The 21,078-nt window shown below is 39.3% G+C and overlaps 1 protein-coding gene across 3 annotated transcripts in view; it reads right to left on the bottom strand.

The window, feature by feature from the left end:
• Nucleotides 1-21,078, bottom strand: part of DGKH (diacylglycerol kinase eta) — a 163,577-nt gene that overhangs the window by 42,220 nt on the left and 100,279 nt on the right. For all 3 annotated transcript variants that reach the window (XM_049815766.1, XM_049815765.1, XM_049815764.1), the window contains 5 exons: nt 11,508-11,612; nt 11,047-11,179; nt 3,246-3,352; nt 2,006-2,131; nt 709-811 (listed from right to left, as the gene is read on the bottom strand). In XM_049815766.1, the coding sequence (XP_049671723.1) occupies nt 709-811; nt 2,006-2,131; nt 3,246-3,352; nt 11,047-11,179; nt 11,508-11,612 (574 nt within the window). The remainder of the gene's footprint in view (nt 1-708; nt 812-2,005; nt 2,132-3,245; nt 3,353-11,046; nt 11,180-11,507; nt 11,613-21,078) is intronic.

Below are 21,078 nucleotides of genomic sequence, written 5' to 3'. Positions count from 1 at the left end.
CGAATATAAACAGCATAAACAATCCTTGTACTAACTTCATACAACAGAATTCATTAAACTGTGTTAAAGTTGTTGGTCTACATTTGCCACACAACCTATAAAATTAAAGCAGTTAGATTCTACTCCTTATTAAATTCACTCCCTGCCTTTAAGTGCAGTCTCACTGCTCACACGTCTCTGTCCTGAGCCACCAAAGAGCACCTCTGAGTTGTGAAGATTTGCTGGGTTTTTGTCTGTGTGTTGCAGGATTCTTACACTGCTTATATTTAAAAGAAATTTAGACAAGCTGTGGAAGCAATTCCTCTCTTTAGCCTGGTAAAGCAGTTGGTGGATCTGAGCCATTCAGCTAGCTTACCTCTGCATTAAGCGAAGTTATCCAAAATTTGAGAACTCACAGAATGAGTGATGCATGCCAGGCAGGCATCAGCCCACTTCATCTGAGGACTCTGGTCATTCACTTGAAAAGTTTCCAAGAGTCATAAATAAAATGGGAGAAAATTTCTAGTGGGGGAACTTTCAAAAACATTTTTTAAATCATGTCAGTTAAATAATCTTCTGAAAAGCTACACAGAAAATTATACTTTTCTCTAAATTTGAAGACTGCATTCACCTGCTCAGCAGAATGATTTTAGCCTTGTTTAGTTATACAGATCTCACTAGGCACTGCAAGTCCAGAACTACCACTGAACACACTACAATACTACGTACCATCAGAGTCTATACTGTTTAGTGCTGTTGGAGGTATGATCGATACCTTACATTGGCCAAGTGGGCATTTACGAGGATACAGATCTTTACAGGCAGTGTGAACCTACAAAAGAAACAAAAAATTACTTCCCTACAGTGGAATTTCAGGGTGAAAGTGTAACTGATGCAGTATCTATGTAACAAAAATGGACTAATATATAACATTTAGGTGTAGAGGGAAGAAGAGTGAGACTGGAAAAAAACCCCATGAGTGGTCAACCACAACAGCTTGATACTCATTCTGCAAAATTTAAGTTTGGAGTACTTCAGCTACCCCTATAGCAGATATGAATCATCCTTTCAAGGGAATCGCTTACCTCCATCCACGAGGAAGGGAGGACCAAGTTCCCAGCAGCCAGAATCCGTGCTGGAGGCAGCAGGCACACTGTGCACATGCAAACCGACAGCTCTGTACCTGCCTGGTCCACCTGGCTGTTCTGGAAGACCTATCTGCACTAAAGCTAGCACACATACCAAGCCAGAGCAGCCCACCAAAGGTGGGTCCCATAAACTATGTGTTGTAGAGGTGTCTTCCATAGTTATTGGAAAAACAGGCACATGCAGAGGGTGCTGCACTTCACCTAAATTTCAAATCGCCTCTGGAGATGCCGATCATTTCCCACTGCCTACACACAGAGCCTCAGACGTCTATATGCCGAAAGCTTCAACCAGAAGAAACCTGCTGACTTTCCACTTCTATACCCTAGCATATGAAACCTATCTTTTTAGACAAGTTAAAAAATTAAGAGAAAACTGTATTTTGGGGAAGCAGCGATAGCATGTTATAGAATTTCAATCTGCAACCTACAGAGTGTCCTGAAGAAGGGAACTTCAAGATTTTGAGGTATTAAAAATATTTCTACATCAATACTAATATAACAAACATTTCTATTACTGATATTACTAAAATATTATTACAGCAATATCTGCAATAAAAGATACAAGAAATTAACATATGATTATCACGCATACGGAACAGACATCTGAACCTTCAGTCATCAGTCAGGAGAAGGCAGAGAAAACACATTGGATGACAACATCTATTAAAGAAAAGCTGCATCTGTGGGTGTATTAAAAATTAACTGAAGCAAGTATGACAGTCATGAGAAATTATGAACATTAGAGAGACCTGAGTTTGCACAAGCTGCCTGCTCCTACTAAATCCAAAAGCACAGTTATGAAATGACAAAATAAAACTAATGGCGAGCAATAAAGCTGGCAAAATCACAGACGCTTGGATGTGATTCATTGCACCTACCATAGCTTTACACCAAAGGCACTTCCAATCTTGCAGGCGTAAAACACTGCCACAAGTCTTGTCGCAGACTGCGCATTTGGCACTGACAGGCAGATTACCCTCTAACCACTGGTGAGGCATAGCTATCTGTGAACAAGTAGTCATAAAAGTTAAATACTCAGAAATAGAAATTAGAGGCTTTTGTCTCTCAAATATTGGTGGATTTAAACTATTTCCCACAGCTCTACCCTTTCATCAAAGAAGCAGGTATGGCTGACCAGGATAAGTGACACTGATGCTTACAAGGCAACAGCTATGAATGTGGACTATGGTGATGTTTCACACGCTAGGCAGAAAATGTGACAGCTGAAGAAGGGAGACACATCTCATTCAACCATTCATGGTACTATGGTAGCAACTAACCACAAAACAATGGGGCAGTTAAATCTAGAGACTCTGTAAGACAAGTAAGTACCCATTCACATAATGTTGACTACAAGACATAGACCAACTAAAATAACTAAAATTTGGAAGAATAGGCAGGACAGCAGAATACCTCTGTGGCTTTGCATACACCCTCACCATGGCTGGTAAGTCACAGTTCTATAAAGCAGTCCCTAAATGCAGTGCAAAGCTTTACTCAGTGCACTCTTTGTCTCATTAATACCGTGGGCAACTCAGGACACTCATACTACTAACCTTCTAGGAAGAAGTTTCACACCAGTGGCACATACGTAGGTTGTGTTTGTAAAAATAACCCATCTATCATAATAAACCTCTGAAAAGCTTTTGTCATTTCTCCTGCTAATTTTAAAATTCCTGCTTTCATCAGTAAAAAAAAACACAAACCCCACATGTCAGTGAATTCCAAACAGGCATCCTGGGGAACAGCTATCAGTAAGGGGCACACAAAATAGACTGCCAAAACAGCATGGTAACAGCATAAAATACCACCTTTGCTTAAGAGCAGTAGGAACTTCTGGGAGCAATTCTCCAGCTTCAGAGTTTCTCTGCATGTGGCCTTTAAAATATTGTAATACGGCTGCAATCTAGTGCCCACAGATACTAAACTTGCCTTGTGAGACAGGAATGTAACTTTTGTTCTAAAGACCATGTTAATCTTTGAAAAGTGTTCAGGAATATAACCACCTACTGTTAACTCCAATGGGTTACATGGCAATATTTCTATGCTTAGCCTTTTTTTTTCCCCCATAAAGAAGAAACAGCTTTGGAAAATACGGTAAATATGAAGAGTACTTACACCATCTTCATCTTCAATGATGTCTTTTCCAATTGAGGCTAAGGTAGTCCATTTGCAGTTATTTGTTGCTCGGACAGCACATCTTTTGTGTGCTTTAAACTTACACACTGGAAGACACACATAAACATGTATACTTTATTATTTGCTGTATTTCAGTGGTATATATCTTTAAAAAAATTAAACTGAGATATTCCATAAAACAGCCAAGTACATATCATTTAGTGTCGCACACATGACACAACCCAATTAAAAGAAAACTCAGTTCATAATCACTCCAGCTTTAACTCTCTAAACTGGGCTGAACTGCTTAGCTGTAGTCCATGTTAAGCGTGTCCTCAAATCCACATCAGTCCCCATTTTTTCAAGTGCAATGCAAGGTACTAAGGTAGAAATACATCTTTAACTGTGTTTTTGCCTTTTCTATGCCTCCAGTGACACAAGTCAGATACCTGGTTTAAATTTGCAAGCAGTGATGAGAGAGTGTTTGACAGAAATGTTTTGTTTCAGGAGCTCTGTTTCTTTGCTTAAAGGTTCCCTTTTGGGCACCGTACTGTGCCTGTTTTCCCAGAAGCTGAGAAAGTGAAGGGTTAGGTGGTGATATATTAATTCAGGATACTGGTGGTTACAATATTTTCCAAGAGGTTACATTAAGTGAGGAAGAGCCTGACTTCTTACTGGATTATTTATTAAAAATCCACTCATTGGAATACTCAGTACAAGTGTGTAGTACAGGCAGACATTTTGACAATCTAATAACTATTTGTATTTTGTTCAACTCGATTAATATGACTGGTTAATATCATATTAGACCAGACTCATGCACCCAACTGTGGATATTTCTGTTACTGGAAGTGCATGACATCATTCTATTTAGAGTGCATTATATAAATTATTTTGGCAAAGGCCATTAAAGGTTTATGAGAACTAGCCAGCAGACCAGAAGTAGTAGTCTCTTTTCAAACAAATATTTGACAGGAAACTATCAAAAGCTTTGGCCCATTGCTTGTCCACCATTAAAAAACATTAAGCCGTGGTACAAAAGGTCTTGTGAATCATAAATTTCTCATTTTAATTCCACTGATCCATCGCCAGATCAATTTTAAAAGTGAATTGAGACTATGTAAGCAACATCTGAGTTTGAGAGCAATCCTCGCTGTTCTGGGGGATGCACTGAAGTATCTGCCTAGCTCAAAGAAAGAGAAGGAAACAGAAAAAGGAGTTCTGTTGCTTTTACAGTAGCTCCCCTGGTTATTTTGAAAAGCAGCATTCACAGACCCAAAGTGTGCTTAAATATCCCATATTCTTCAACTGACAGGGTAGGCTCGCATTTTCAAAACAGCTCAGCATTATATTGTGCGTTTGCCAACATATGCTGGTTCCAAGCGTCTAAAGAAGGCAGCTCTCACAGAAGCACAGAAATAAAGGCTGCATTTTCAAGTGATGGGCCTTGAGCAGTTTTGCCACTTGAACGTTTTGGAGAAGATATGCCACTGAATTCAGCTTCCTACTCATACACGATATGCATTTGTCTTTGCCACACAGATCAAAATACGACAAATCAGGGAGGAGGGGCAATAAGAAATTCCAAATTATGAAGGCATAACAAAGTAAGGGAATTTTCAAATCCTACCGAGGTATGATTCAACTACATCTCAGAACCCTGTATTCAACCTCTGCTCTCTCAACAAGGCAAGGACAAATTCAAATCCAGGATCTGAAGAGCTGCAGCAAGCCACACCATGGATGGCAAGTGACAGCTAATGTTCAATTTGTGGGTACAAAATATAGCTTACCAAATCTCAGATCAGGCTTTCTGCAGGTCACCCCCCAGCAACCCCAATATCATCAAACAACTATTCATGTTATTCTGAGCATTAAACATTACCAAAAGCAATGACCTTAAGTCACAGATGTAACTTTCAAGCAAAACACATAGCAGTACAGAAGAGACAGGTATAGAAAGGAAAATTTTAAATCAGATCTCAACCTCAGTTACCACCACCCCCTAATTTTTTTTGTCTCGGGTGACACTGCATCCCATTCATGAATCAGTCTGATATTTGCAATCTTTTGGAAACAGGCAGACATACTGCTAGACATCAATTGCCATTACTTGCCAATGAAAGTTAAAAGATAAGAAAAGGAAAAATTTAGCCGAACCAAATCTAGAATATTTATAGAACATTATTTTGAATTTTAATTTCCTGTGTAGATGTTTCTAGGTGGAATATGAAGCAGGTCTCTCAGAAAGCCAACCAAGACAACCATTTAATTAGCAAACATTTGTCATAGTGGTATCAATATCTGCTGTCAGACGCAGTGATTAAATCTAGAGCTATTATTATCTATAATGAAGAAAAGTCAACATTACTGAATGTTATCATAGGATCTCTTGCACTGAAAATATACACCTTTGTTATAGAACACTGCTGTCTCAAAGGCCTTTCGTTCTAACCACCCGTCAATTAATTCAACTGCATTGGCAGGATACTCGGAGGGGGGGGGGGGGGGGGTGTCCCCAAATTTACTGCTCTACCATCCATTTTATGATGAGTTTTCTCTTCTGTGGTCTTCACAGAAGAAGTGGCTCAGACTGTTCTTTTCAATTTTAAAGGCCAAAGTCAAAGTTTTGAAACTGATCTGAAGATCCCTGAGCTGGTATCTATAATTTAAGTTGTCAAGATGGGAGGATTTGTCTTCAGGTATTCCAAGAAACCTGGTGTTTTGTTTCCAAGAATACTGTCACATGACAGATGGACAAGCCACAGTGAAAACGGAGAGACTCACGTGAAAACAGCAACCTAACTTCACTCCAATTCGAAGCTTATGACTATGTTACAAAGGATAAAATTCAGCAGTTTCTTGGTAGTTTTTACTATTTTCACCCAAATAAGTAACTCTCTAGGTTAATTTAATATTACAAAGTGCTAAAGGAATACTCGCATTACAAAGTCAAGTACTACAAAGTTGTTACTTGTGCAACTTAACTTTGCAATATAGCTTTGCAATCTAGCTTCCGTGTGATGTAAAGTCTTCAGTTATATGATCATACACTTTTTGAGAATAGGACCCTCATTCACTGCATGCAATGGATGGGTCTTGATAAGTATGCAGCTGTGCCATACTCTGGTTCACAATAATTTTCAACAGGTATTTGCTTTATTTACCAAAAGCTAATGAAATAATGCTTTTTAGACATCAATATTAATTTCCTCCTGGCCTTTTAAAATTATTATGATTATTATTATTACACTCAGTACTATTGCAACTAAGACCTTTTTTTCAATACTGTGTATCTTCAAAGTATCAGTGGCTTCAGAGCAGCTTCAACTGATTTTTGCAGTTATAGAAAACTCAGCACTTCTGTGATACAGGTCCCAGATTATAAACAACACACAACTACTAATTTGATCAAAAATCTTATTTAAGTGATTTCCTCAGGAATACGGAGGGGCACAGTGTGATACAAAGTCACCCAACACAGTTTTCTATTACTCCTTAATTCTTTAACAATGAACATCCCTTCTCTTCCTGACCGCTTCATTCACTATTCACTCTCCAGCCTGTGCAGAAAATGTGGCAAAAATCCTGGAGACAATGACTACTCAAGTAGCGCATGTACAATACCCTGTGCAATGGGTAAGAACAGAGTTTTGCAGGGAAAAAAACCAGAATCATAATGAAAAAAGACCAAGTGCACAAAGTGCATTTGCTGAGACAATTTAATCCCAGTATTTTCTTATTGCTTGACTTCACGATCCAAAAGTGTTCTTTCAATATGGTTCGTTTGTGCAATTCATCACAGGAGAAAGCACCTCATTTAAAGTCCAATCTCCAGCTTATCAGATATTCAACAATCAAGATTCAGTCATGATAATGAAAACATTACATGAAGAAATACGTCTCTGAGAATAATCATAAAGGCAGTGTTCCACTGGCAATGACTTAGACAGAAATGTGGTATTAATACTGAGTAATTGAGGCTAGACGGCTTTGAAAGAGTTAATGATCTATAGTTCTTTGGTTTCTTTGCCTAAACGTTCCATGCATCCCTGTGGTTCCCTGATAACTTCTTAGGCTTAGACTCCTGAGCAAACAGCAAGCTAACCTCTGAATAAGAGAAACATTTGAGGAGCATAAAGAACAAAAGCCTTACTTGATTCAGCTAGCTTGGAGTAATTTCCAAAGCAAAGCAAAAAAATTGTAATTTCTCTGTCCTACTAAGGACTGTGGATGAATGTTGTAGACATCAGTCCTTTAGAGCCAGCTAGAGCAACACAACACATAGACAACATTTGAAAAGTAGATTATCTTTTGAGAAGACACAAAAGGAGGAACTAGTGGGAAGAATAGCACTGCATCTCAAAGGAGTGTGTGACTGTATTTTTTAAAAGTCAATTGTTTTTTGAGTAGTAGAAAGAATGAAGCCTGGTTTGATATGAATTTACACCTTTAGCTTGATATACATATCGATTCTTTGACTTCTAAAAAGATGCAAGTTCACACTGCAGTCTTTTCCCTAGAAAAGGTATTAACATCCTGTGCTGGTTTTGGCTGGGGTAGAGTTAATTTTCTTCATAGTAGCTGGTATGGGACTATGATTTGGATTTGTGCTGGAAACAGTGCTGATAACACAGGGATGTTTTCCTTATTGCTGAGCAGGGCTTGCACAGAGCCAAGGGCTTTTCTGCTTCTTCCCCCACCCCACCAGCGAGCAGGCTGGGGGGGCACGAGGAGTTGGAGGGGACACAGCCGGGACAGCTGACCCCAACCGACCCAAGGGATATTCCAGACCATAGGACATCATGCTCAGCATGTAAAGCTGGGGAAGAAGGAGCAAGGGGGGACGTTGGGAGTGATGGCGTTTGTCTTCCCAAGTCCCCGTCAGGCGTGATGGAGCCCTGCTGTCCTGGAGATGCTGAACGTCTGCCTGCCCGTGGGGAATGGGGAATGGATTCCTGGTTTTGCTTTGCTTGTGGGTGCGGGTTTTGCTTTACCTATTAAACTGTCTTTATCTCAACTCCCAAGTGTTCTCACTTCTGATTCTCCCCCCCAACCCACTGGGTCACTGGGTGGCAGGGGGAGCGAGCGAGCGGCTGTGTGGTGCTTAGCTGCTGGCTTTCCTATACTGCCTTCCACAAAACTTAAAGGAGTATCTTCAGGGTGGGCTGCAGTTGATTCGGCGAACCTTTGCCAAAGGCTACTGGGAGGGATGGTGCCCTGAAAAAAAGAAGGCACCCATCTTATCTCCAAAAGAAATGAGGCTTGTTGTGAGGTCAAGCTGAAAAACAGTTGTGTAGTGCTGCTGGAGACCAGCAACTCTGAGAGAAAAAAAAATATTACAGGACTGATCTTCTAACGTAGCTGCAAAGTATCAGCAGTGGGATTTATTTTTATTTTTACCTGCAGTTAACAGTCAAGAATCAGACCACAAAGAGCACAAAGACTCTAAGCTACTTTCAAGATAACGTGGCGTGCCAGTAACCCAAACCACTGGGAGGAGGAAGAGCTCTAATATCTCTTGAGAAGCAGCCTCTCATGCTTCTCAATACAAGACATAATAGAGTAGCCTGGGATCAATGACCACACAAATAATTGAATTTAGCATAGATATAAATGGATTCCCAGCGTAAAGCAGTGCTGGAGGTTTTAGATGCCAAGCATGAATATTTAAACAGTTTTTTTAAAGATGTAATGAGAAAAAGTAGCACAGAACATGTCTGGGGAATCTTAAGACCCCATACTTCCTACATTGTCTCCTCAAACAGTGTATATTGCTAACACAGGGTAAGTAAAAAAAACGATGGTGAAATCCATTAGAAGTGTACATGGCAGAAGCAAGTAACTATGAACTCAGTCACATAAGAATTTAGAGAAAGAAGTAGTATCAAGCCAAAATACACTTCTTAGATGAAGAAATTAAGGATGGTTAACATGGGTTTTTACAGGTATACAGAACTGGGGACACAGTACGAGTATTCCAGTAGAAGAGTCAACTGTCAAATGATTTAGATTAGATGCATAATAAAAGTTCTCCTTACATTTAAAAAAATACTTGGAAAAAAATTGAAGAAAGTAGATATAAATTAGTAGCTAAGAAGTAAGAGGAGGTAAACTTTATTAATAATGAATATCATAGTATCTACATATAAACCAATCCAAGTCATACATGTTTATGAAACTGTGCACCAGTGAAAGCAAACCCAAACTACCTTCACAAGCCATTCGTAAAAACTTCTGAAAGATCAACTGCCACCAAAAATGTGGATAAATGTAGCATTAGTTTGCAATAAGTTATGCAGAAAGGTCCAAATCTGGAAACTAAGGAAACTTCCTTAATGTAAAGTTAATGCCAACTCCTTGGAAATAAAAAACACACTTGGAAGCAAAGTAAGAAGTGAAAAAAACAGAAAACAATGAACTACAACCATTAACATTGATAATCTTAGAAGAATAATTCTTGCTAAACAGCCTTTTAAGACAGCTATAATACTAAGTTATGAAAGGATAAATTTTTTATGGAAGGAAAGTAGTCTTTCCTTTCCTTTGCCTGAGCAAATATAACTGTATTTGTACACAGAGGCAATACGACTGCATTTTAGTTAAGCACATGATACTTCCATCTGCCAATATCAGACATTGAAAATCCCATAATTGCCTTAAAACTGTCCAAACGACTTATACGCAGTGGAAAACATACACCAGAGAAGCTGGAAGTAACTATGCTACTTCTAATTTCTATGAAACGGGTTCATCCCGTTCCTTGGCAACTGCACCATTAGCTACATTAAAAGCATGGACAATTCAGGACAGTGGGTTAATGTTTCCTTTGTAAGATTTCCTTAATACACATTATTATGCTCAGACCTCAAGTATTATAACAGCATCAATAACAGAAATGCATTTGCAGTTGGGAAACATGCATCCAAAAACCAAGTTTTGAATGGTGTAACTGTAACTCTTTTCTGGACAGCTAGGTATTTGGGTAATTAAATACCTCTACATTTCATATATATCATAAGCTCACATGGATGTTTTATTTTCTGCTGGATTCTAACACAAGCAGACTTTTTACCACTTTTTCACAGAACTTGCAGCAGAAAATAAATAAGCTATTACAGGTTTATTATAAGTACTTGTTTGTGAAATATCATTTCTCCAGAGATACTTAATGCTCAGGTCTTAGCCACACCTCCTTTTTCTTTGTGCTGGATTTCATCTGTTGAACCATCAAAGCGCAAAGGCATCTACATCTCTACCGCCTCACTGCATGAGAGAATTTTTAAAGCAATAAATCTGTCCTCATCTGTCCTGCCTGTACTGTAGGATCAGGCAGCAGCAACAGAGCAAACAAGAATTGGAGGGGAAGAGGTCAGTGCTGAACAAAGTGTTACGAATTTTTATAGATTTTGGGCAGAAACTACCGTTATGATTTTTTTCCTGAGGAATGCTGATTCTGCAAGCCAGTAAGACTATTTTGTTTCACATTTTTTGACGGGCAAATCAAATAAACCCTATCTTTTCTTGCAAACCGTCCACCCAGCACATTCCAAACTGGTCGCTACAGCAGAAGGAACCGTTTTATTGAGATGAGTTAGAAAAAGGTACTTGGAGCACAAAGAAGGTGAGCCAGATCATGAGCAGTCCCTCTGCCCAAAAGAAAGTCACTCTAGCGAACAGATTTCTCCCTTCAGCATTTTTTCTTACTCGTTGTTTTCAGAATCATTACCCGTCTTAAACTTTCAGCCATCTGTCTACCTACGCAGCATTATAAACAGGGGGAAGAAAACGTTTATTTTACCTTCACAAGACAGGCCGTGAGAAGTGACTCCAGAGAGGCTCTCTCTACACACGTTACAGAAGGTAGGTCGGGCATGGGAGCAGGCGTACCAGTTATGCATCCCTGAGAAATGTTCCACATTAAACTGTGCGGTCTAGTAAAGGAGAAGTTAAGACAAATTTGCAAGTACAGAACACAGCTACGGTGACTGAAATTACCTACGGTTCCATATTACAGGGGAAGACAATGCAATGTTCACCAAAAAGTATTTTCCGAAGGGTATTTAGCCTGCTCTCCCTCCAAACTTCTACACAGAAGTGTGATAATAAGCTCTCATTTTGCTAGTAAAGGTCTTAACGTGAAGCTTCATTCTGACATTAGACACACTTTTCACACTAAGGAGGGTGAATACTCCAGTTCTGTGTCCTGTAGCTTGATCTGTTGAGCTAGAACAGCTTGCACCAAGAGGGATGTCAACTTACCTCATAGTGTTCTCTGGACTGAACGGACTTCAGAGAGCTTATCCAGTCCTCCATTTCTTTTCTGTTCTCAGCACACAATATTAGCCTCCTAAATGGAGTGATTATCTGAAAAAGATAATGCATTCTGATTAATCCAGATAGTAAAAATCATTATAGACTGTAATATTTAACGTACTCTTTCCTGCAAAATGATGCAAAGGGAAGACACGCCCTAGATCAGAAGATATTAAACGCTTAAAAACATTTTCTCTAACACACTACCAACAATGAAGGAGTTTACTTTTCCTTTTTCAGTCCCCAAGATTCGAATCAGGCTTCAGTATAGGTCTTTACAACCTATGTCGATCATTCCTTCTTCTCAGCTCTTTGTCTATGCACTGAGATTTAAATACTCAAATGGCAGGCACTGAAGCTGCTAAAACAACCATTCTGGAAATTACTAACTGGCTAAGATTGCAATCCTATTTCATAACGGCATTATAGCCACTGCAAGGTCCATTCCAATTGCTAGAGACAAAAACATATCAAAATCAAAAGCCTGGAAGTCTTAAACAACAACAAAAGCTTTCAGCATATTTCTCTATCTTGTCTATTGATATTAAATTTACACAAATTTAAACATACATAAATTTAAACCAGAACTTTCTACATAAAACTCAGTAGAAGAACACATACGAATCTTTATAAAAAGGCATAGAAAACAAAAGCAAACAGCTGAAATCATATGCTACTAGGATGATTGAATGAATTCCTGGAACAAGTGGAAGCTGGGGAGTTTTCAGTGGTCTGAGTTGGATTCTAGAAATGTGAAAATTCTGTATCTAGGAGGTTCAGAGTATAAGCTGTTTTCCCCTCTCCCTCACCAGCAGAAAAATAATTAAAATAACAGGATGGCACCAGAAACTATCAGCTAACTCCCACTGAAATTATTTTGAGCAGTGCACAAAAATAGACGAAGCAGTTACTTACATAGCAAAGAATTTCAAACAAAATAAGTATATTAAATTAAAGGAAAGTTATTTGGTTTGTTGTAGAAAGTCTGAAAAATAAAATTACATTCTTTATCAGTCTTATGCATAAATCTGTTGCATAGTATGTACCACCCACACTTGCAAATTACTTAAGTAAAACAAAGAAAGGACCACCAAAAAATGATAGCTCTGAGTACTGTTTTAAACGCTACAGGATAGATATTGTAACATTTGCACAATATTAGTAAACACTTATCTACAGCTGCATTTACTTACCCAATCTCTGCCGTAAATAGTCTCTAGCCTTGATTTGTCCTATCCACTTCTTCATTAAACTGAGCTGCACTTTAACATATCTCAGAGGCAATGTAACTGAAGTGCAGCAAGCTGCAAGTCACATGGAGGGGAGGCAAAAACCCTGTGGGCTTGCTCTTTTTTTTTTGCCTTTTTTTTTTTTTTTTTGATGTACTCACTTCACATGGAATGGAATAGTTTCTCTGTTTTCTATTTCCTTCAATCTTGCTTAAGCTTTTTAATAAGGTTTATTAGTAGCCCTCCGCAGCTCTTCCTAAAGAACAGTTAATGCAAAGAGCAATGCTTCTCTCATTAGTTTGGAGCCAAACAGACGCTTTATTACTTCAAAATGTTTTTCTAGGCCAGGTCATCAAATGAAGCCCAGAAAAGCCATTAAATCATAATATAACCCTGGCTCCAACAACAATCAGCATTCTGCTGGAATTTCCAGGTTTCAGTGGACTCAGAAATTTTATTTGGGCAAATACACCCACCAGATTATTTCCTATTATATAGCACGACATTATAATACGGATTAAGTAAGGACAAGTCCATCCAAAACTGCACTTTGTGTCTGTCCTTCCCCCACGCTCATTACTGATGCTAACCTGCAACCAGATGCCGTGAAATGCCATTAAGCAACAACAGCTGCACTTATTGCTGAAGGCTCCTGACAATCTTGATCTTTTCAAGTAATATTTCTTTAATTACTTATGTCTTTAATACTACTGAGCAGAGAAATCCCCTGTGGACCCCCCACTCTTCTCTCCCAAGATCAAGTATGTGTTCAGTTGTTCACACTTACTTACCTACTGCCAATGGAGATGCCCTTTGGTATCCAAAGCATCAGCACAGGGCAGGTAAATACGACAGAGGACCATAGCACCCAAAACAGTAGCTATCAATAACCCAGGTGAGATACCAAAGGTCCTCTCAAAACATACTACACACCCGTGTAGCGGCAACCAAGTCATGTCACCAACCACTGCTAACTAATGCATGTAAACATACCAGAAATTCCTATATCCCAACTTCTTATTAAGTTCAGAGCATAATAAACTTAATGAAGTTCAGAGCATTTCAACAGTCTAAAAGTTAAATTATACACTGATGATCACATGAACGTGGGATCAATTATTACTAGTGCTATAAAAACAAAGTGGAAAGTTGTTAAGACATACATACTTGTAAAAACAGAATCTATAACATGATTAAACTAGATATTCTGTTTGATTTACCTATTTTTAACAACAAACTTCAAGAAGGTATATGAAAACATGAAAAAAGTCGAAATGCATTATATGCCAAAAAAATCAACAATGCTTGAAATTTTTCTTAAAAAAAGACAGAAACTAAGCAGTCCATTTAGGTTCTCATCTACTTCAGTCTACAAAATCACGGAGAAGATGTACTCTTGTTATTCATTACATGTTTCACATAACATAAGAACTCAGGGAAGCAAGGAAATTATTAGCAAACAAGAAGTGTTTTTTCCTAAATGTAATGCATTATTTAGGCTTGAAAAGTATTCCCAAAGGATGTTGAGGAGACCAGAAGTATAAATGTCTTTAAAGATATTTGACAAATTCATCATGAATAGATGCATCATATACTATAAAACACAATATCCGAAACCTTCAACTTAGCAAGTCCTCAAAATTCAACAGTGAGCTAACTCAGTATAGCTGTTCTTGCTTGTCCTAAACTGAGAATGACTTCCTATAGTACCTTATTTGCATTTACGCAAAAGGCATGCTTTCTTATGGATGCTTACAAAAAGTTATGATCAACTAACTGAAGTGGGATGTTTAGAGTCCATTCATTAAAGACAGCTGAACATGTATGCAGACATAATCAAAATTAAAATGGATTTAATTGTCGTTAAAACTATTTTCCAGATATGTAAATTTGGATTTTACTAGTAATCTTATCTCATTGCATTCAAAGTCCTGTATCTTTTCTTTTACTGACCAAACTCAGTATCTTTTCTTCTATTACATATCACCTTTTTTTAAAATTAGTGCTTGCTGCCCCAAATATTATTATTTCTATATCACTGAATATGCTAAACTCTCAACAGACAAGAAGAAATTGTAAACTACAATGACAAAGGAAGTGTCACAGGAACCACTGGAAGACCACTGAGGTAACGTAAGAATAAGAAAACTCTTAAATCTTGGAGAAACTCAGGTGCTAATGATTCACACGCTGACAAAGCAGGAGACAAATCAAGATGGATGAAGACAGACAAAAGGCCTAAAAATAAATAAATCAAGCAGATTTCATTTACAAGATTAAGTTACTTTGAAAATTTTCACTGTTGTCAAGTAGCCAAGAAGAAGTCATTGCTGATTTTGGAAAAGAGAGTTATCAAAGCCAGATACTGCAGTATATTGGAAAGTAATGAAATTGAGGTAGTGGGAATAAAAAACGCCTTTAACGCAGGAAGTACAGGGAAAGAGTGAGTATATACAGTTTTAAAAGTTGTAGGCAAACAACACAAGTCCTAGGACATCACAGGGAATAAAGAAAGTCTGGATAGGAAGAAAAATGGCCCATTACTGCAATAATGTTCCTGTTCTGTTAAGAAAAATAGGGGGCTTTTTGAGTAGGGAATGAAGGAGAGAACAAGAGGACATTGCTCAGTCTGCCACCACACAGGTCATGCCATAAATTGGGATTTTCACACATGTTGACACTAGGATAATTTGGCTTCTAAAAATACACACATAGTCATGTATACGTACATACAGATATGGAAATTACTTTGATGAAAATTACACAGTCAAGTTTTGGGCTGCTACTGCAACTTTTTCTTCAGACAGTACCTATTAGGAGCAAGCTTAACATCTTGAAAGGAAATCAAATTGCCATTAAATTCAGTGTATATTTGAAAGCACCCTTCACTTTCAAAAGGGGCTAACTTTACCGGTAACATTCTATTTGCTTTCAACCCAATGGGTTTAGACTTACAACCTGTAAAATAAAAACATAGACCTTATTTAAAGCCTATTGCCTAATTTTTAACATATTTTACCATATTTCGCAATATGTAAGAAAATACAGTTCCCAAAGCTTGGTGGCTACATTTCTGATTTCTGTTACCGATTCAAAGAAAAATGCAGACACTACATTTGCTAATCAAGAAAAGAATGGTCTTCATCTAAGCAGCAACACACCAGCTGTTGTAAAGCACCCCGCTGCCTGCAACATGATATTTGCATTAAGGCACCTTCTGCTGCCCTAAACTATTATCAGGCATTACACTAATAGCACTTTGTATGGCCGATCTTGAATTGACTTAGTAATGTAGAAACAGCACTTAGAATCTGAAATGGGTGGGGAAATGGTTTTCCTGTTCTTCGAAGAGATATTTTTAAAATATCTTTCTGGAACTAATGAAGAGAGGGCGATATAAAGAGAGACAGCATCCCCCACCTCTGCTCTTAGGGACCGCACCCAATGCCTGCGGCACGAACGTAACAGATTTAATGCTCTGTAACTTCTCTGTGCTTCTAGACGTCGGCAAGTGAGTTCTGGCAAATACCAGGATAATATCTTATGCCTGCCTTGCTTTCTGTCTGCCCCTGCATTTCCCTGTCCTCATGCAGGTGGGTCCATATGAATGCAACGGATGAATGCACCTCCATCACAGTGGTGAGAGTAGACTGCTGCGGTTGTTGATGCTCCCGTACCTACCAGAACTTGTCTGCAAAAATCACGGTGCTAACAGTTGGGCAGCTTTCTACTGTACTTTAATTTCTTGAATTCAGGATACTAAATGAATTACAACAGTTCTGTCACTGTCAAAGGTATAGTTGGGGCTTTATGGTGAATCGTCACTATTTTTTTTCAAGATGAGCCAAGCCAGGCTAAAGTATAAATTACAAAGGGAGCAGAGGATTTAAAAGCAAGGCGAGTAATAAATGGCTATTATATTTGCCTGAGTACAATAGAGAATTTATAATCAGAACAATTAGCTCCCTCTACTCCACTAAAATGTTGCTTCCCTCTTTTTGCTGGCCTTCTCCTATCTCACTATTGCCAAGCTCACAAGTAATGAAGTAATGTATGAGTTTGGCCCCTGCAATAAAAACTCTTAGGAGGAGCAAGAAAAGGGTTAGTCCCACACAGCATCTCCTGCACCAGTACACCAGGACAAGTGGGCTTAACTAAAAGGCAGGACAAAAGCAGTTACGTTATAGAAACAGGTATAAGGTCTAGCCTGACTTCACTCTGCAGTAGAATCCAGCCTGGGTAATTTAGGTGGCCTTGCCTTGTACCATATCTACGAAAAAAAATGAAGAGGCACCTCCCAGAATACATCCAGGCACATGAAGGACAAGAAAGTGATGGGGAGTAGTCAGCACAGATTCACCAAGGGGAGGTCATGCTTGACCAAGCTGATAACCTATGATGAAATGACTGGCTTGGTGGATGAAGAGACAAAGGTGGATATCATCCACCTTGCCTTCAGTAAGGCTTTCAGAACTATCCCTTAAGATCCTCATAGAGAAGCTGATGAAGTATGTATGGGCTGGATGAGCAGACAGTGAGGTAGACTGAAAACCGGCTGAATGGCTGGGCCCAGAGGTTGAGAGGCCCAGAGGTTACTGGTGATCAGTAACACGAAGGCTAGTTGGAGGCCAGTAACTAGCAGTGTACCCCAAAGGTCAATACTGGGTCCAGTCCTGTTTAACATCTCCATTAGTGATCTTGATGATGGGGCAGAGTGTACCCTCAGCAAGTTTGCTGATGACGCAAAACTGGGAGGAGTGGCTGATAGGCCAGCAGGCTGTGCTGCCATGCAGAGGGACCTCAACAGGCTGGAGAAACGAGGTGACAGGAACCTTGTGAAGTCCAACAAGAAGTCGTCCAAAGTCCTGGAACAGCCCCAGGAACCTCTGTATGCTGGGGGCCACCCAGCTGGAAAGCAGCTTGGCAGAAAAGGCCCTGGGGGTCCTGTTGGCCAACAAATTGAAGACGAGACAGCGAAGAAGGCCAGTGGTATCCCGGGCTGTGTTAGAAGGAGTGTTGCCATCAGGTGGAGGGAGGTGATCCTTCCCCTCAGCACTGGTGAGGCCACACCTGGAGCACCGTGTCCAGTTCTGGGCTCCTCAGTACAAGAGACACGGACATGCTGGACACAATCCAGGGGAGGGCCACAAGGAAGATGAAGGGACTGGAGCGTCTGACATATGAGGAGAGACTGAGAGAGCTGGGACTGTTCAGTCTGGAGAAGAGAAGGCTCAGGGGGATCTTATTTATATATGTAAATACCTGAAGGGAGGGTGCAAAGAGGACGGAGCCAGGCTCTTTCCAGTAGCACCCACTGACAAGCTAAGAGGCAATGGGCACAACCTGAAACACAGGAGGCTCTATGTGAACATCAGGAAACACTTTTTTTCTGTCAGGGTGAGCACTGGCACAGGTTGCTCAAGGCAGTTGTGGAGTCTCCATCCTTGGAGATACTGAAAAGCCACCCGGACGTGGTCCTGGGCAGCCTGCTGTAGGTGGCCCTGCTTCAGCAAGGGGGTTGGACCAGATGGCCTCCACAGGTCCCTTCCAAGCTCCAAACCACTCTGTGATTCCGTGAAAACAGAATCCAGGTAAATTAAGTAATCCAGTTACGACACGTCCAGCCTCAAACTGTAAAACTGATGCAAAAAGTGTCCAGCAAAGGTCACTTTGTCAGAAACCTACAGTTCCCCAAATTTGATCTCATGTATCCAACGTCAACCAACTGCTAATAGAAAAATATTATTGCTTCAGAAGTATAACTTTATAATGAGACAGTTACAAGAAGCAGGGTAGGAAAGTTTCATGAATTAGAAATCTATCTTAAATCAGTATTTAAATATAGCAAAAACAATAAACCATTCTTGTAAATGTAAACTGGAAACTGCTATATATAGTTCAAGGCCTGCACGTTTCTTTAAAGTCCTTACATAAAGATTTGTTAAGCCCTGCTGTGCCCTTAGCCCCAGCTTCACCGGCTCATTACACGTCTATCAGATGGGATGGCTTCTGTGCTTAAAAGAAAACATTTAGTTATATAATTAATGGCATTGGGTGCAAAGTTATACAAAATAAAAGAGCAAGTGACTATTTTTTTCATCTGTAATAACAGTTGCCTGTTTAAACATGATCCAGCTGCTTGAAGCCAGGGTTCTTTGTTCACTAGAAGCAGGAAATTTATTCAAAGTTTACACCAATCGCTTTGTTTATAGAATTATTTGGTATACAGGAACTGCATGAAGGGACATTTTTTAAGGTTTCTCCAGGTATTTTAACCACTTTTAAAGCAAGAGGAGAAAGAAACGTCAGAGAATAGGTAAGTGTAAAACTGCAGGAAGAACGGAAACTGGCAATACTCAGTGCTTGTTCTCCAAACACCCCAACTACTTCACTGGTGCTATACCAGGAGTTCAGACAAGGAAATAAAAGGTATTTTTGATGCATTTACTTCTATGCAAATCTTCTTACCTTGTTTTGCAAACTAAAGAAACTCTTAGAAAACTAAAGGAAGAAAAAGAAACATTTTCTGTGAGCTATTTTAGAAAAATCCTGCTTAAGCTCGAAATCTGTGGAAAACAAGCTCCAGGCAAATGTAACTAGAACCTGAATGTACAATATAGCCCAGAATGGTCACATTTTTAAGCATCCCCTTGTTCTCGTCTTCTGAAAAGTGTTCAGCTTTCTTGTAATAGCTCAATCCCAAGCGATTTATCTATGGATTTTAGCCTCACAGTTGAAATGCTTTATTGCTTTTTCATAATGAAACTTAAAGCTTCAACGTCTCCAGACACTCTAGGGAAAGGGAGGCAGCACATCAAGTCAGAGCTAAGGAGCTTAAAACTTGAAAGTCACACCCAAAGCTACCCAAAGAGCTCTCAGCTTCATTACGTTTTTTTTTGTCACTGTCAGAGGGCGGGGGAAAATGAGCAAATGCTAAATGGAGGAGAAAAACCTAAGTGCATCACAAGTGCACACTAATTGCTTTTGTCTAATTTTTTTTCCCCTCGGCATATTAATTTGCTATTTCAGTTTTTGTTTTGTTTCTAAGCTGCCTGAATATAGAAAAAAAAACAAACCAGCAAAACACTGAGTGGAAAATTGAACAAAATGGAAAACAAAGCACTTCCCCTCTCTTTCTGTGGTTTGGGCATTGCTCAGGCTGGGAGCATCAAAAAGCCTTCGTCATTTCGAGGCTAATCAGTATCTGTATGAAACAGCAGATAGTTCACAACTAGGAAAAACTAAATCCATACCAAGAGTTAGCTACCCATGCAAAGCTGAGTCACACTGGTGAGGCCAGCACAGGAACTTGAGCTGTTTCCAGCCATATTCTACCTCCCGGAGAACACAAGAGGCCCCGAGATCTTCACGGATGTCACTCCAGGACCTCTGTCAGCCCCGTGCTAGACTGCAAACAGGGCACAGGGAATGTCTGGATATGCCAATCCCCCATCATGAAACGGTGCCATGCACTGAGCCTTCTGATAACGCCAAGAGCAAAATTTAAAACATAACGTTACCGAGAGTAGGGTTCGGCTCACAGAGGAAGGTACTTTTAAGTAAAGACATCTGCAAATCTGTCTGAACTCCCACCATCAATCAGTGTATACTGTTAGCAATGTTAACACTCAACTGGAATGCAAAGGAAATTTCAAAGTGTACCCAAACACAGGAAATTACTGCACATCTAAAAGATAAATATGATGTAAAGTATGCTGAGAGGAATCCTAAGAATAGCACCACACAGTACATAGCACTTCATTGATATTTCTGTTTTCCTTCACACAAATGATTTCACAATACTAACATAAGCTCATTATCCATACCTGGATCACTGTTATTATTATTAAAATTAGTATGCAATCGAATTAAGATAGACGTACAGCAGAGGTTCATGCAAACTGAAGAGTGTTCACACAAGACTGCATTCAGTCAAGTAAATTTAATGTGTAAACTATTTGAATTTTGGTTTATGTAAATTCATCAAGAAACAGAAACATGTTTCCAAACACAAATCCATTCCTTTCGTGTTCCTGTGTTTTTTAAAGGGAGAAATCAAGCAAGAGTGTCTCCCTTCAAGGGAACATCAGCAGAGGCTATATGTAGAAATTTACTAAAAATACATTTTTCACAAAGGAAAAAAATTGCAGGTAGCTGTGCTCCAGAGTATTCCTACAGAGCAAACCAGAAAGTTTAATCATCCAGGCTACAAACAAGGCAGTGAAAAAAGTCTGCTTAGCAATAGCTGAAACCAGGGGAAACCACCCCAAGTCTAGAACAAGCCAAAG

This window comes from Accipiter gentilis, chromosome 13, assembly GCF_929443795.1.
Source record: "Accipiter gentilis chromosome 13, bAccGen1.1, whole genome shotgun sequence".
Lineage (NCBI taxonomy): Eukaryota > Metazoa > Chordata > Aves > Accipitriformes > Accipitridae > Astur > Astur gentilis.
The sequence above is the reverse complement of the archived record's forward strand: the minus strand, read 5'-3'. Positions and strand labels throughout refer to the sequence as shown.